Source organism: Falco rusticolus, chromosome 5 (assembly GCF_015220075.1).
Source record: "Falco rusticolus isolate bFalRus1 chromosome 5, bFalRus1.pri, whole genome shotgun sequence".
Classification (NCBI taxonomy): domain Eukaryota; kingdom Metazoa; phylum Chordata; class Aves; order Falconiformes; family Falconidae; genus Falco; species Falco rusticolus.
In genome coordinates this window covers 81,835,726-81,852,024 of record NC_051191.1, presented here as the reverse complement: position 1 = coordinate 81,852,024, position 16,299 = coordinate 81,835,726, and the positions used below count along the sequence as shown (strand labels likewise).

The window sequence follows — 16,299 nt, the reverse complement described above, 5'->3', positions numbered from 1 at the left end:
TTCAGTTGTTTTCAGAGTTAGGGGAGAATAAAGAGGAAGAGTGGCTGAGTTCCCCTGCGCCTACAAGAGGAAGGACACCATCCTCCTCACTGTCAGCAGGGGAAGAAGCCACGCTTGCAGATATTCCCCTTTCCCTTAAGCTGGGTGTCACAGACTTCCTGGGCTGGTGATAGGACACAGGCCTCGCGGATGTTGCTGGTCAGCTGCCGGAGGCTTCTGTGATAAATAGGTCTGGTTTAAAAAAATAAAAAAAAAAAAAATCACTGATTCAAGTGAGAGCTCTTCTCATTAATTTCACTAAAACAAGTGTTGTTTCGTTTTTTTTCCTAGAAGATGTTGACTTGGGGGGAAGGGAAAGGAAAAAGAAAGAACAATCATTTAACCCCAAATGAGGAGCTTGGCCTTATTTTGACTCCTGAGGTGCCGCAGCGTCTCCCAGAAGCTCCGGCTCCACTGCCTTGTGCCTGCACAGGGCTTCCAGCCGCCTTTCCTCCGCACGTGATGGCTGCCGCGATGCACGACACCTTTGTAAACACGGTAACGTACAGCACACACAGAGTCAGAAGAGAGAGGCTGTGGAAAATAAGAGGAAGAAGATCATATGGGATACGTAAATCTCGTCTCATGTAATACTTCTTCACAGCATTAGCTTTTGTTGAAGGATTAAGCTGTCCTAATCTCCACTAAATCCAAGAGAATAACAAGCCAGTTATAATTAATCTATTTTCTTGGCTTTGGAGAAAATCCCAAGTAGTTCTTATTCTTCATCTACTAAGCCAATTCCAAGGAAAAACTTCTGTCAGTGTCAGTTATGTGAAAAGTATCTCTGACTGAACTTGAATCCATGGAGAGGCTTTCAGAGTGTTTTCCCCTCTGATGGTTTGAGGCATGTTTTATGAACGTGTGTGCATTTCATGTCCTGCCTCATGAACATGTCCACCTCCTCTGAGTACCCTAGGTATGTGGGATTGTTTTCCTTCTGCTTTCTTGCTCCATCTACTGGAACCGGTTCTACATGGCATTTATATGAACAAATCATATGATGAGTATATTTATTTATCCTTGACAAAAAAAAAATATCCACAAACAAAACCAAAACCTTAATCCAATCTATACAGTTAATTTACTTTGGTTTTATAACAATGTGCACATTTTATAAACTAAATTTCTCCCTCTTTCAGGCTCTTAATCAGAACCCTGACAGCAAGAACACTCTTCTAGTTCAAAATGTTATAGGTTCATGTTCTAACTGACCTTCAGTGTTTACAAACTCTTATGAAAATATGTTATCGTTTCTCAAAAGATTAGATGTAGGGAAACAACAAGACGAAGTGAAATTCCCATCCCAGCATCAACCGAAGGATATTTGTGGAAATAGCTGAGATTTGAATTGTACTAGGCACATGTAAGTGTCTTTTTTAAAATAGTAATTTTTGAAAAAAAGCTTCAGAACAGATGTAAAAGAAGCTAAACCACTAGATTCTAGAGGAAAGTTTATATTGCACCTGTAAGACTCAGGATAAATTTATTGTCATGTTTGTTTGTCCCTTATTTAAAGAAGTGGCTGCTGGAAAAAAAAATCAGAAAATAATCCTGTTAAGAATTGGATCATTAGGACAGGACTAACTTTCTGATTAAATGCTGGGTACAAAATGCTAGAAGTTCTCTGTATTTGTGCAGTTAAAACTCCACAGGTTTTTTTTTTTCTGGAATTTCTGCTCTTTTTGCATAAAAATCAGCAAAGTAGTCAGGACTCACTCAAGAAACAGACTTTATCCTGTGGGTCAGATTCAGGTAGTATTGCAATTTCTTCTTGTAATTTCCCTTTAAGCAGAGAATAGTTTGTTCCCCTGTCTAGAAATGTCAAGTGAAACTATTAAAACTTGTGAAATAGCAGTATTTTTGTCCAGGCTCACCTAGCATTAGCATTAGTAGTCAATGAAAGAATAGCAATTTACACTGAATGGACCAAGACATTTTATGCAGTAAAATTCAGAAACACTAGCACTAGTGAGTCTTCTCCTCTGATCCTATTGTGGCAGTTGGAGCTCCACAAAAGGATGAGGTTATGGACTGGAATATGATATTGGTAAATTCTGAAGCGCACGTGTCTACAAACAAAAAATATGCAGGGACTTTTATTCAAACAAGAACAGTGTTATTCTCACAGCTTCATGCAGCTATTTTCCTACTCTCCCAGTTCCGCCTCCTTCACTAGCTTCTTTCTAGTTTTAAAGGCATGACTTTCATTCCCAGAACAGTCCTTCCCAAAATGCATGGTTCAGCTAGAGGGCTGCAATAGCCTTTCCAAGTTGATGGATGACATTGCTTCCCTGTTTATTCTCTCCTTGAACTAACTTACTGAAATGAAACACTACCGCATGAGATAACAGACACCCTGCCACCAGAAGTTGTGTATCTTGCATAAACTACATAGATTTAACTAGGTTATGGATCAATGTTCCTTATATATTTGAATTCAAGGATCACAGTTTTCGAAAGCGAGTCACAGTTGTGTCTGCCTTAAATCCATGCCACATGGAAGCACAGAGTGATAATCATTCTGAAAATCAAGTTTACTAAAGCCAGCCCTAACAAGACATCAGTATGAATGCAAACAAAATTGCTAGTCAGTTTTGAACAGTGAAATGATCTCAGGAAAATGCAGGGTCAAATCCCAAACTGGTGACTGCCCACATTGTCCATAGCATTGACATAGTGGGACTCACTGAAGACCACAGCAATGGAAGAGTTTGCTGTGGATGCACCTTTTTCACTGCCATCACATTTCACTACCCAACTGGTTGAAAGCTGTACGCAGAGCGGCATAGAAGAAACACTCTCTGATCAAGGGGATGCTGAAACCAAAAGAAAGACTTGCCCTGATTCCAGTGGGGTTTGACTCTGGGGATCTCATCTCAGGTGGCCACATTAGAGACAGACATAATATAATCCTGTGGTAGTAATAATTTTGCTCATTAAAACTGTATCTGTAGAACTAGGACATCAGTGGGAATAGCTTAGAAAGCGCTGTACATGTGAGTGGGAGTCATTGTTAGTGGCTGTCTTAAGAATCAGGAAAAGTAAAGCTGCAGAACTGTGCTGACAAGCAGACTGAAAATACATATAAATAAAAATATTTCATTAAATCATTATGCATGAATAAAATGTATTATCCTGTCTTAGGAGCTGTTACAGAATTTGATTGATTTTAACAATTCCATTGGTGATGTGAAAAAGGTGGTAAGGCAGCCTGTTAATACAGTGATTAATAATTTAATAATCAATTAATAATTGAGCACATTTGCAGATGATGGGTAAAAGATGGGAACTGTAAGGAATATTTAGATTTTTGGTAGTACTGAGGGAATTATGAAGGGCTGAAACACATTTATAAAAATAACTAAGGCAGAACCTTCCTTGAAAAAGTTGCACATAGGTCATAGAGAATCTAGAATAATTTTCTTGCTAAAAATATCCTTCAGCCTCTATTGTCTGTGGGCCTTTCAGGTGAAGCATGTACCAATGTCCTTACCAGGTAAGAGCTGGGAGTTCAAGTGTACATCCTCCTCCTCTCTCTGTACCTCCAAGTGCAATAAAGGCATTCTCTCTTGGTATACCTGAAAATCTTGTGCTACTGGACACATGAGATATTTTAACCAGTATATCGTGTAGAGGAATTCACCTACAAGAATAGGTCACAAACAAAACTGCTTTATATTTTCTTCTCAAAAGCAAAAGAATGAGACCAGACGGGGAATAGGAAGACCATCTGTGCCTAATTAAAGGGTGAGACTGCATAACAGCAACAGATGTTATATTATTGTAGTCAGAAGAGTTTATTGCTAACAGTGGTAAATATTGTGTGTGTTGAGTTGGGTATTTCCAAGCAATAATTTAACAGACATACTTCCACATAGGTTACCCTTTTCTTCCTGGACTACATTTCATTAGCTTTGAGTGTCATGAAAGGTCAAATTGCAGAAGAGGTCTAGATAGCAGTATTTTCTACATACTGAGAATGCTGAGGACTGAAAAGCCAACGACACCCATCACGAAAAAAGGCATATAGTGCTGATGATTTAAAAAATGGGCAAGTCTGCACGAAGAAGACATGACAGGAAAGGGTAGCATTCTTGCAACTTTACTCAGTTCCTGAAAGTGCTCTTTAAAACTAGAGATAACCACCGTGAGAGGGTTCATCTGGCTGTGTGGACTGGATGGATTCTGTAACTGATGGCATTTAGGCACAATGTGACTCAGGAGCAGTGACTTCAATGTGTGTCAGTTGTTTCTCCTGAAAAACTTCTGAAAGCTGTTTGAAACTCCCCTGCACCAGAGCCCAAAAGATAAGCTGTGATAAATGCAGCAGCAAACTCAGTCACCGTGAACTTCAGCTAGCCACAGAGTGGTGGACACACCTTACATTGCCTGATAATTACAAGGTCACACCCAATTATATCTGTGTTAAGGCTTTAAGCAAGCCTCTCTCCTCCCTTTTGTTACCTCCTATTCCCACCGTTCTGATTAGATGTGCAATTATGTACCTTCCTATTAATGCAACTCCACATGAGGCCTGGAGTGGTCGTTTGTGACTAGATGTGGTACTCAGTGTAGTATTAACTACTCACACACAAAGGCATGTGGGTTTTCATTTGTCTGCTTGTTTCTTTTAATTGGGCTTTTCACTTTATAGTTGGAACAGTCCAAAGGACTATGAAATTCTGAACTAAATGTGCAGAAACACCTATGCCATTTCTTCTCTGTTTACTTTATTCCTTTCTTTTGCCGAGATTTTAGCTCATTTTCATTGCTAAAGCAAGGAGTGACAATAGCTCGCGGGTTTTATTACCTCTGTGTTTCTACTTGCATCCCTGTTCTCTTCTTCCCTAGAGAGAGCTTTCCATGCACGTCTCCTGAAACAGTCATTCTCTGCATCTAAGACACAAGTTATGGTAAGGGTAGACTTACAAGTATCATGCTGATAAAAAGGGATCAGATAAAGTTTTGCTTTGTCCAAAAGAGATAAGTTAGAAACTGGGAATGAATGAATGCTGATCAGTGATCTACAGTTACAGGAGCTGATGGGAAGCAGTGTCAGGAGAATCCAGAGGTTGCCATAGAAATGTAACAAAGGATGCAATCCTCAGGGACTACACCTGAATCAAGTACCAAACGTGCAGGAATTCTCAGTGAATGAAACCCTCAAGTTTAAGAGAAAAATAGAAACCATATCGCAGATAAAGATAATTAAGCTGTCTGTCCTGTCTGTGGTATCATGGTAGATCCCATCTGGACGTCAGCCGTGATTGCATCTATGCCGCTTTCCCAGCCTTGTTTGGGTGAAATATATAAACCTCAGGAGAACTTTCAGAGCATCAGTGTACGTCTGCCAGCTTCTCTAGTTCCTTTCGCTAGGAAATCTAGAAACACATTATCATTTTTGGACCACAGCAAGCATTTCAGTTGCTTGTTATGGAAATTCTGTGTAACAACAGCCTAATGCGTTCAACTTTGGGATAACATTTTTCTGACTGTTTTTGAGTGACTCACAGTTTTTAAAAATACAGGATTATATTTCCTGGCTAAAGGGAGGGTGTAGAAAAATTGTTCTATTTTAAGAAGAGCCTTAACTCTGAATATCCTTCATCAAACAAGCCACTGGAAAAGAGGGTGCCATGCAACCTGTAAACCTCTTTCTAAACCCATTTCTGCATGCACTCCCACATACTTGGAAAAAGAAAGGAAGCGTTATGATAATCTAAAGGTCTGACAAGACTGATATTTCTACTCTTTGGAAGCACAGTATTTCTCCCCATCAGAGGCATTTTGGAGTGAAGAAAATATATTGTATTTGAATCAACTAGAGTTGTAAACAACAAACATAGAGAGTTTCAAACCCCCAAATCCACCACCAGAATCCAGTCTAAATGAAGGAATTGATGTCATTCATATTGACTGCCTTATTATGTTAGGCAGTGGAATCCCCAAAGGGGTTTGTCGGTCTTTTGAAAGTAAAATGAGACAATTTCGTTTGGAGGAGATACGGTGCCCTCATTTATATGTTAATCTTAGAGGAGGGAAACCAAGGTTTATGTCTCAGCCCTGTCACAGATTTCCAGCAAGGAAGCAAAATTCTTAAAAAAATATATTCACTCAAGCACCTAGCAAAATTTAAACAAAATAAACCAAGCATGATCAGTCGGGAATCTAGCCGTTGCTAATTCTTTCAGTGATGGAAATACATTAATCACTCTGACTCAGGAGGTTAGGTGCTGGTCTTTTGGAACCTAAAGCCCAAGTGCTCAAGCTAAAAGGCAGACACTGGGGCTCCGGCTCGGGGCATCCTCTGAGGAGACTCATCTGGGCATCTCAGAAAGCAGTGTGGAGATGGGATGAGTAGCTACCTGGCGGTGCCTTTCTCTCTCTGGTGACTGCAGAAGGAACCTACCTGAACTGTAATAGCTATGTTTTGGTAATACAAATTCATCATCTGAGCCTCCCCAAGATGCAACAACAAGACTTTCAGATCTGACAATGATTTAGGTCACACAACCACAGGTGACTGTGAGGTATTTGTACTAATAAAAAGTTTAAATTGTATTTAATAAGACTATTTTCCTATAATTTTCCTATCTACCTCAATGAACTAGAAACACCAAATATATACGCAGTCAAAAATTTATAAACAGTACATTTTGCCAGGAGCTTTTTAAATAGCTTGGTTTAGATATTGTATATATAAAAAGGGGAGAAGCATTGTAATACTACATTTCTGTCTATTTACAAGCTGTATTTGTAGGCTTGAGTGTATATAGCCAAACTGAGATCTGGGCAATATCCCTAGCAAACTGTTATTAATTAAAAAAAACCCCAAACAACAGTTTCAGAAGGGGGAAGAACTCTCTCTGAATTAATTTAAAATTCAGCAAATGAGTTTTGACAGGCAAAAAAAAAAGAAAACATTTGGAGAGGTCAGACTTTTTTCAACGAAGTTAAACATTTACAATTTTATTCAAGTTGATGGTATCATTTAAAATTTTATCTACTGTGTAGAAGGGATAAATAACCCTAAATGAAATATTAAAAATTAATCTCCAAAATGAAATTTTCAATTGCAGCCCATCTTTAAACAGTTTTCTCATTTTCATTTTCTTTAGTCTAGGCATTAAATTAAAAAAAAATAAAATTATTATTTTCACATCTCTCATTAGATTACCAAAAGTTCTCATGGAAAAACATTTTTCCATCTGAGAACAATGAAATTCTTAGGCTTCAGAAATATATAAAATACTGTTATGATGTTTAAAAGCAATCATCTTGTATACAATGCCTGCAACTGCAGCACTTCTTTTGGTTTGTGTTTTTGATGGTTTTGAAAGCATTGTTGAGAAGATAATGAGAAGAAAATCTTTTATCAAGACTGAATATTAAGCCAGGTTAGAGACAGAATTTACAGTAAAAGAAACAGATTTTTTTACGAAAGTTTTATTTTCATTCATAACAGAATAAAGTTATTCATTAAATGCTTGTAGATGAAAGCTTGGTTAGTGAATACGTTTATCTTCCAATGAAACACAGTTCTGCATAATATTTTACTTTACAGTAAATGCACAACAGCAGCGACTTTTGTTACTTTACGTGCAATGTACATGAAAATGCCACATGATTTACAGGGCTCAATTCCGTTCTTACTCATCAGCTCCACACTGGTGCTAATTTAGTGGCATGATTCCTCTGGATACTGGCTGAATTCCCAGTCTAAGTGAGAGGAGGATAAACATGCAGGGTTTTCTTCGTTCAGGACAATGACTAACAACGAGCTTTGTTGGGTCAGTGGCCGACTTGGCAGTGCTGGGTTAACAGTTGGGCTCCATGATCTTAAAGGTCTTTTCCAGCCTAAACTATTCTATTACTATGATTCTAACAGCTTTACTTCATTCTGATGCATATGCTGTGGCCTCTCTGCTCATTAGCACATACGTTCAAGCTCCTGCTAAGCAAAACAATATATTTGTAGGTGAAAGTGCTCAGTGATTCTCATACCTTCTGTTTCCACAGCTCTGTGCCCTTAACAACAGCCCTGCCTGCTCTACAGAGACAGCACCAAGTGGCAGTGTACATTAGGAAGGCACAATGACTCCTGAAGACTCTGCAAGTTTATAAACCATCGACTGGCGGCTACAAGACATGAGGCTGTGCATTGTGTGCAGTTTGCCATGGTCGGTCAGGTCTGCCAAAAGATAGATACTAGAGCAGGAGTGTCCCTTCTGTTCCCTGTGCCCCATGAGGTGTCTGCAGGGAGAGGGACAGTTGTGGTCCTGCAGGGACTCCATGAGCAAGGAGAATGCCTGCATGCCTACCCAACTCACATGCAACACCACAAGGACTAGCTACAGCCACAATACAGCCCTTATCTTGCACTGATAAAGTCTGAAAAAGCTGCAGCCGAGATAACATATAAAATGTAAGGGAGACCCTTGCATAGGGAGTTTCTAAGAGAGCAGAATCAGCCTCCTTTTTGCTCCTTGTCTCTCCCTTGACTGTCTCTCCCTTCCTTGCTCCAGGTTCAGAATCACATCACACGGTAAGCAGCAGAGGTAAGCATGGTATGTTACCCTTCTCTAAGGAGTCACACTTCTGTGTGCTGCGAGCTAAAGGAGGCAAAGCTGCCTTTCTGACTTTGGTTAAACTGGCAGAAGCTGGCAGCCCGGAACCTTTCGCCTTTGGTTCCACTTTTGTGTTCCTGCTTGTCGCGTGTGATAAAGTTTTCAATCAGCTTCAGTTTTTCATGCTCTTCCTTCAGGAAGAAGTCAACAAGCAGGCTCTTCTCCTTTTTGATCTGTTCACTGATGTCCTTGGGGATGTCAGGAATCATCCAGTCAACCAGAACACTGAGGAACATCACCAAGTTCTGCAAACACAGCAACAGATGTCAAGCAAATATGAAAAATCAAAACCACTCACACTAGAGCAAACCCAAACTTTTACTGAAGCTGTGAGTCAGGTATCAAACATATTTCACTGATGTTGTGTGTTATTAAGCATTTGAGTAAGGCCTTAGCTGAAAAAACAGCTCACGCTTGTGCACAGCTCCCCTGTGGTGGAAAGGCTCAGTTAAACACATGCTTCATTTGCAAACTTTGAAATTGGAAAGGACTTGGATTCATCAAATGATTCACAGTCTAAGTAGCTAAACCAACCTTATTCTTTACAGGTGTCCAAAGGTGCTCAGTTCTCAACATCAAATTCAGTGAGACTGAGTTCAGAATCAACTACTATAAGGGCAACATCAGTGGAAGCATCCTCCAATACAATCACATCCATGTGTTTCCAGTGTGGCCTGAGCAGACAGCAGACAACTGTCATGGTCATTCTGTCCTAAAATCCTTCTGTCTGTTGACAAGCAGGATTTTTTTTACACTACCGCAGCATGCAAGCCACATTCCTGAACCTCAGGTGTCAGGGTCATTACAGGTGATGCTCATAACACAGAGGCAGGAAGCAGACTGGGCAAAAAGTTTTGCTTGTTTGTGAAGTGTATAGGTAAATTATGCTTTGGGGTTTATATTAACATGATAATGCTTTGAAAACTGCTGTGTTGTGTAACGCCTCAAAATGTGTGGCAACATTTGCTGACAAGGCTACTAGCATGAACCCTCCGTCCTCATCCGAGACAATGGAGCTAATTAAGCAAGGAATGTACTCTGGCAGAACAGGCAGGCTATTTGAAGCCCAGCATGACCCGTTGGTTTCAAATGTTTTGCACCAGTGGTGGAAAATTACTAAAGTCAGAGCAAAGAAGCAGAAGAGGGCAATATAAACCAGGCAAGACTCTCAGTCACACTTAGAAACATTCGGCAGGTGAGGAGAAGAAACAGGCAGATTTCAGTATGAGGGATGGGACCAGTTTGACTTTAGAGGGATCCCAGATCATGGAGGCGGCTTCTGCCATTCGGAAGGCTAAGCCGTGGTAGCAAATTCCTTGCCAATGAAATCTTCACACTGGGGAGAATTTATTCCATGTATTTGTATAAAGTAGCGAAAGACCTTGGAGGATTTATTACTTCTGTTTATTTCTTTCTTTGGGTATAGAACAGCATTTAACAAGCCTACGCAGCATTTATGTGCTTTTTACAAGTGGTGCCCCTGAGAGTATAAAAGCTGATAAAATCCACTTAACTGAACCATTTGAGAGCCCAGGGTGTTTTGGGGATCACTGCTAGTGCCAGGGCCTAATGCAAGCTGTGGGGCTTCCCTTCCATGAAGGGGGAGGAAAGGTCTCCTGAGGAGCCATGCCGCAGTGCTCCGAAGGGAGAACCTGTGCCGCAGCCCCCTGACACCTCAGCAGGCTCGGTGCGAGCACATCAGGCTGGGTATTTGCAAACAGAAAAGCTCTATTGGACATGGGCTTCTTTGGCACATGCTTTTTCATCCATTTGTTATGATAACTCTATGACTGAAATTGCAGCAACTCAACAGGCTTACCTGAAACAGAATAACAAAAGCCAAGCGAGCGGATAAGACTGCCCAGTACTGCTTAGAAAACTCATACTGATTTGGGGACCAAGGTGGTTCTCTGTAGTCTTTGAACCTGCCGATGGAGACAGCTCAGTTATCACACAGTTCCAGCAATCTCCTTCTGCACCTATTGCCTTGATTTACATGATCTTCCAATAGCAAGACCTAAAGAATCAAATCCTCCAGATGTTCCTACTTCAACCCTTACCATGAAATACAACTCCAGAATTAGAGCTGGACTATCTCCACTAAATTTAGCAAGCTTAGTCTGGTTTTCACGGTTGTAACCAAAATCAGAACATTGTTCTAATGTTGGAAATTTCCAGATTTTCCAGGATTTACAAACATCCCTTTTTTTTGGTTAATGTTAAAATGATCTCAGAGTACAGGGAATAAAGTGTTGAAATCAAAGCAAAGACACAGTCCAAAGCATTTTCAGCCTAAAGGAGACAAGCCTGCATGCATCGCACCTAAACCTTGATTAATTTAGGAAATAGTTCAGCCCACATACAATCCAACTCACAGTTTGGTGGTCCCTCTCTTTACATTAACGACAGGGGGAGCCATGGGAAAGGCACTTCCTAAATTAACTGTCTATCCTTAGACAGGATAAAACAGAGCCTTAGTGGTTTGGTGTAAAGGCTGATGCTTTTAGTATTATCATCAATCACTTGGAAGAAAACAACAGGCTAATAAAAGTCACAGATGCTCCTAAATGGGAAAGTTTTGCAAATAGCAGGAAACACAGAAAGCAATAAGAAACACAGACAGGAAACACAATAAGAATAATCTGGGGAAATGGAAAATAATTAAAACTAAAACAATTGAAGGATCCTTGAGAGGATAGAGTTTGAAAGAAAATGCAATGAAAATAGCCTGGAGCTTACAGTGGCTAGCAAGTTAGCACAAGTTTGAAATATGGCAGTAGGACATTATCACTTCTGGATGTATAAACAAAATGCACGATGGTGCTGGAGGCATTAGCCCTTCTCTGAACAGCTCCGGTAAAGCCACACCTGGAATGCTGCATGCGGTCATTCAGCTGTGGGGATTTCAGAGGGGAAAAAAGGGGGGAGGGGGGGAAAAAAAAAAAAAAAGAAAAGGAAAAATATAGCAACAAATTGAAGGCAGATCAGCTAAACAATCCAGGGGCTGAAGAGACTGACTCACCAGAAAAGATTAAAGAAGAGCACATGTATTGCTCCACTTTGGTAAGTAACAGCCACAGTTGGACATGATAACCATGCACAAATTGTGCCCTTAGGACTGAAAGGGATAATTTAGTGCTGTTCAGTGTTTGACTAGGAGTAATGGGATGAAATTAAGAAAGGGAAAATCTGTTTTGAATACCACAAAACCCTTCCTGACAGTAAGATTCATTAGACTGTGGAAAAGCCTCCATTGGGGGATAATGGAGAAGGTTCATATATAATATCTGTCAGCTTCAGTTCGCAGGTGTGTTTACCAAAATTACCTTCAGGTTCTACTTACATGGGTTTGCATGTTAAATTGTACATTTACAATCCACAAATCCAACCTGCCCCACACACCCCCACCCCCCCAAGAAATCCAGTTCAAAATGCTGGATGTAATTCTGTGCTGCACCTTCTGGAGCAAAGGACACAAGGTACAACCCACGATGGGGAGAGGGAGGAGGAAGAGGAGGAAAAAACTACTTTAAATTGGGGGCTGTATCCATTTATGGAAGCACTGTCTGGTCTGTGTTAGACTCGGGATTATTTTGTTCAGTGGTGCATGCACCGCAGCCGAGCTCTCCGTCCTGTTTTACATGGGATTCCTGTTCGGTCCTGTGCTGTGCCTGCACTGTGCGATTCCCCCTCTGGTACCTTTCCATACAATGTGGACTCCTGCATGTTGCTCAAATCTGTGTATGAGGCTGCAGCCAGGGCCAGAGCCAGTTCCCTTGAATTTTATCTGCTTGAACATCAAAGCCAAGGAAAACCACTGAGTTTGTTGTGGATTTTTCCTAGCGCTATAAATCAACCTCAGTCTTGAAATGGAGCCCAGGTTCACCTGGAAGGGTCACCAACTGTGGTAGGTTTTCCATTTAATGTACTCTGAGCTTCACAAACTATGTAAGTGTTGCAGGACATCAGACCCCATGGAAATATCACCTGGCTCAGCTGGAAATCACGCTGCTTATGATGCCTGAATCTACATTCAGCAGAACACTACCAAATGATTTATGGTGAAGGGAGATGTTATTAGAGCTATAGACAAGGTAGCTGGGCCTCCTCCTCACCTCCCTTTTTAATTATTCTATTAGCACATGGGACCTCAAAGCACAATAACCCGGGCCTTTTCTAACCACTATGTTCTACAGGTAGTTTCTTTTTCAAAAAGACCATCTTTTCCCTCACCTCTTCAGTTCTTCATTCTTAATATATTTGATAGAGCAGGTACACGAAGAGCAGGAAATGACTGGTGCTGCAAGGACTATTGTGTTTCAAAAATAGCAAAGAACCCTAATTCCACTGAAAAAGGACAAGAATTTGAAGTAGTCAATGTACGTTAAGAATAGAGCACAGAAAAGTTTTGAGGGAAAAAAGAAAAATACACACTGAAAGCAGAGAAATGTTGGGGAAGTGAGGATGGATGGAGAAGACCATGAAAGACTTAGATGAAACTGAAGCCAGAGATAAGAGACGTACGCTAATATAGCTCGAAAGTATATTGTGTATATATAAAGTATATTGTGACGGAAAAGAAAGAGTGGTAGAAAAATGAAAATGTGTATCTAGGTGGAATTGCCAATCAGTTTAAATAAACTGATGTGTTTAATTTCCTTTTTCAGCTGGTCTTTGACAAGGTATTGAGGAAAATATGCCTGAATTACTAGGGAGTAGTGTTTCAGCAGTGCAGGAATATTTAGAGAATCATTCAGGGAAAATCATTATGATCTACCACTGATCACCAGGAGCAGATGAGATGAATCCCAGGACATTAATGAATTCATTCAAAGACACTTTATAAATTTGCTGAATATTGGAGCAGAGTTGTGCTAAGGGAAAAGTCTTTTTAATGACTCCCTATCTGCTGCTTTCTTCTTTGCAGTGCCATCAGCATGCTTTCATGTACTCCATTATCATACCATGCTATAAAGATTCAAAGGGCAACACCAATTTTAAAAAAAGTCACATAACTTAGCAAGGTTGGCATTTAACTTGCCTTCAGCTACACAAATGTTGTTTTTCTCTGAAAAAAAAATCATTACAACTAATGCTATGCGTCAGAATGTCGTTACAGCAATGTTTATTTGGAAGCAGTGTCAAAGAGTTCACAGCATTGTAGAAAATGCTGCTCAAAATATTCAAAGAATGTATTCTGGATGTTTGGTGTGAGAGTTGTTTCTGGCTTGTTACGGTTATTTTTAAGATACCTTAATCTCTGGCAATGCCCGTAAGGAGCAAAATGCAGGATTATTGTAACCACATTTATCTCCAGAGGTCACAGAAATCTAAGAATAAGAGAGGTCAGCTTGTTCCCAACATATTTGCCAGAAACAGAAAAACAGATTTTATTTCCAGCTTAAGGGACAGTGTTTGTTGCCTGTCTCTTGGGACACAAGCTAGATACCCCATATTTTATCACAGCCATAGTTTTGTCCAAAGCTGAGATTCTGATAAGATTCAAATGAGGCAGACGATAATGAGAAACAGTGAATGTGGATGCTGGCATCTCTTCCTAATTGTTTCCTGATAACGGAACAGAAATGCTCTCATGGTTGTTTCTCATTCGGACTAGTACATGGTCAAACATTTAGTATATGCTTCTTTTCAATCAATTACTTTTTTTTTTCTTTTTTGCTTGGTTTTTTTCTTTTTTTTCTTGGTGGCATAGGCTTGGTGTTATCAGGCAGGGACCACTTTTATACCTAGTGTGGATTATTCATTTCTCCCTGCATTTTGGCTCTGTTGAATCCATGCTAATCAGAAGAGTGCGTTTAATCACTGTTGTTAATGTACACATTTCCAAATACACTGGCAGTCATACACTATTGATAGAGGCCAGTGCCTGAGACCAGGTAAATAGTAGCAAAGTGAAGGCAGCAAAGTCACAGTGAAGTAGGAGATCCATATGGATCGACATGCTTGTTGAAGGAAAACAGGCTAATTTGGGGATACAAATTAAAAAGTGTTTGGAACTGAGAGCATAAAAGAATTTCATAGATTTACAAGTCTGTCAGAAAGTACAGAGATGCTGCATGCTCTTACATAGAACTTTATACTAAGAAATAACTCCTGGTAACACACTGAAATAGTGAATATAGCAGAGTTTACAGGGAACGATATTTTGAGCAAAGAAAGAGGACAAGCCCCATGTTTAAGGTGCTTTACCCTGTCTGCCACAAGCAGAGCAGCAGGTAGAGCACAGCATGTGGCTTTAAGCTCTGGAGAGCTTTAAGCAGCCTCAGCTCCCACCTGACCTCTTCCCAAGAGGCAGCAGGTCCCTTTAACAAAGTTCCTGACACAGGGACTTGGCTGTGCTGAGTAATATGTTCTCTCTTTACCTGCTTAAAGTTAGCAGTCTTATCTGTGCACTCATCTGCCCTCAGTTATAGTCAGGATAAGAGGGTGGGTGGGTCCCCAAGGGCATCCCACAGGCAGTGCCCGAGTGAGGGACCAGGCTTCTTCTCTCTGCATTCACTGTGCTTCCAGTGAAGGAACTGGGATGCATCACTGTTGTGGGTTGTAGTTGGGTGAGATAAATACCCTGCTTAAAGTCAGCGTGATCCTAAGTATGACTGAAGTTGGCTTGCACAGGAGCAGGAGATAAACATGCACAAACTACATTGAACAATGCCAACTTTAAGACTTCTCTCTTGTAAATAATTACATTATGATATTTAATATATTCTCTAAGATGGGTGTTGATTTGTAGGCCTCATTGAAGAGCGTCTGTCTACCCCTTCTCAAGATATTTGAGCAAAACATCTTATTCCCTGATAAAATCAGAACACAAAATCCCCACTGATTTCATGGGAGATAGGTATATAGCTTACGTGTAGAACTGTGTCGTCATTTAGAAGCAAGGGGAGGTTTTTGGCTACTTCAGGAACCTTGCTAGACTATGATCCCTTAAAGAGTCAGTGAAAAGAAGTGAACTGTCCTGAAGGGCAATTTACAGCACCTGTTACAAGCATAATCACGATGTTATTTTCTCTCTTTACTTTTAAGTGGCTGCCTGTTTCTAAATTAATTTATTTTTTAGAAGGGTAAAATAAGCTAATATTTAAAATTACCTGAATTTTGAGGATTTTCATTTTTAAAAAATCAAAACATTTCATTTATTTGAAATATTTTCTCTTCCCAACTTTAACAGGAAGACAAGGATATTGGTAGGACAAAAATGTGCATCCACTAGGATTACCTTTAGTTACAAGCCTTCTACGTCATGCTGAGAATTGCTCTTGCAAATTTATAGAAGAAACTGATGGTCATAACTTAACAGTAACCCTAAACAAATCTCCATCTGCCTTAGCTATCTCTGTCTACTCTATAAATACAATTTCTTTGAGAAAGTGAATGTCAGATATGCAGAAATGTAGGGATCACTGGAGAAATTTACCTGTTTTGAATACATATGTATCAAGAACAATGATTTCAAGTGAATGGGAGGAAAGAAGAAAGAATTCTGAAGCTCTAACTAGAAAACACTACTCAATATTTACTGTATCTACAATACTAGCAGTATTTTCTGGCTGTATCTGAGAATGCAATAAACCAGAAAAGGCCCATCTGATGATAGATGGTATGT

The 16,299-nt window shown here is 40.0% G+C and overlaps 1 protein-coding gene across 2 annotated transcripts in view; it reads right to left on the bottom strand.

Annotated features, from left to right (window-relative positions):
• Window positions 1–7,224: 7,224 nt before the first annotated feature.
• ANO2 (anoctamin 2) overlaps window positions 7,225–16,299 on the bottom strand; it is a 192,231-nt gene continuing 183,156 nt past the window's right edge. The window contains exons 24-25 of one of the 2 annotated variants that reach the window (XM_037390413.1): window positions 10,489–10,594; window positions 7,225–8,914 (exon numbers count right to left, since the gene is read on the bottom strand). In XM_037390413.1, coding sequence (XP_037246310.1) covers window positions 8,633–8,914; window positions 10,489–10,594 — 388 coding nt within the window. In that variant the 3' untranslated portion in view covers window positions 7,225–8,632. The remainder of the gene's footprint in view (window positions 8,915–10,488; window positions 10,595–16,299) is intronic. The other variant, XM_037390414.1, reaches the window with a different exon arrangement.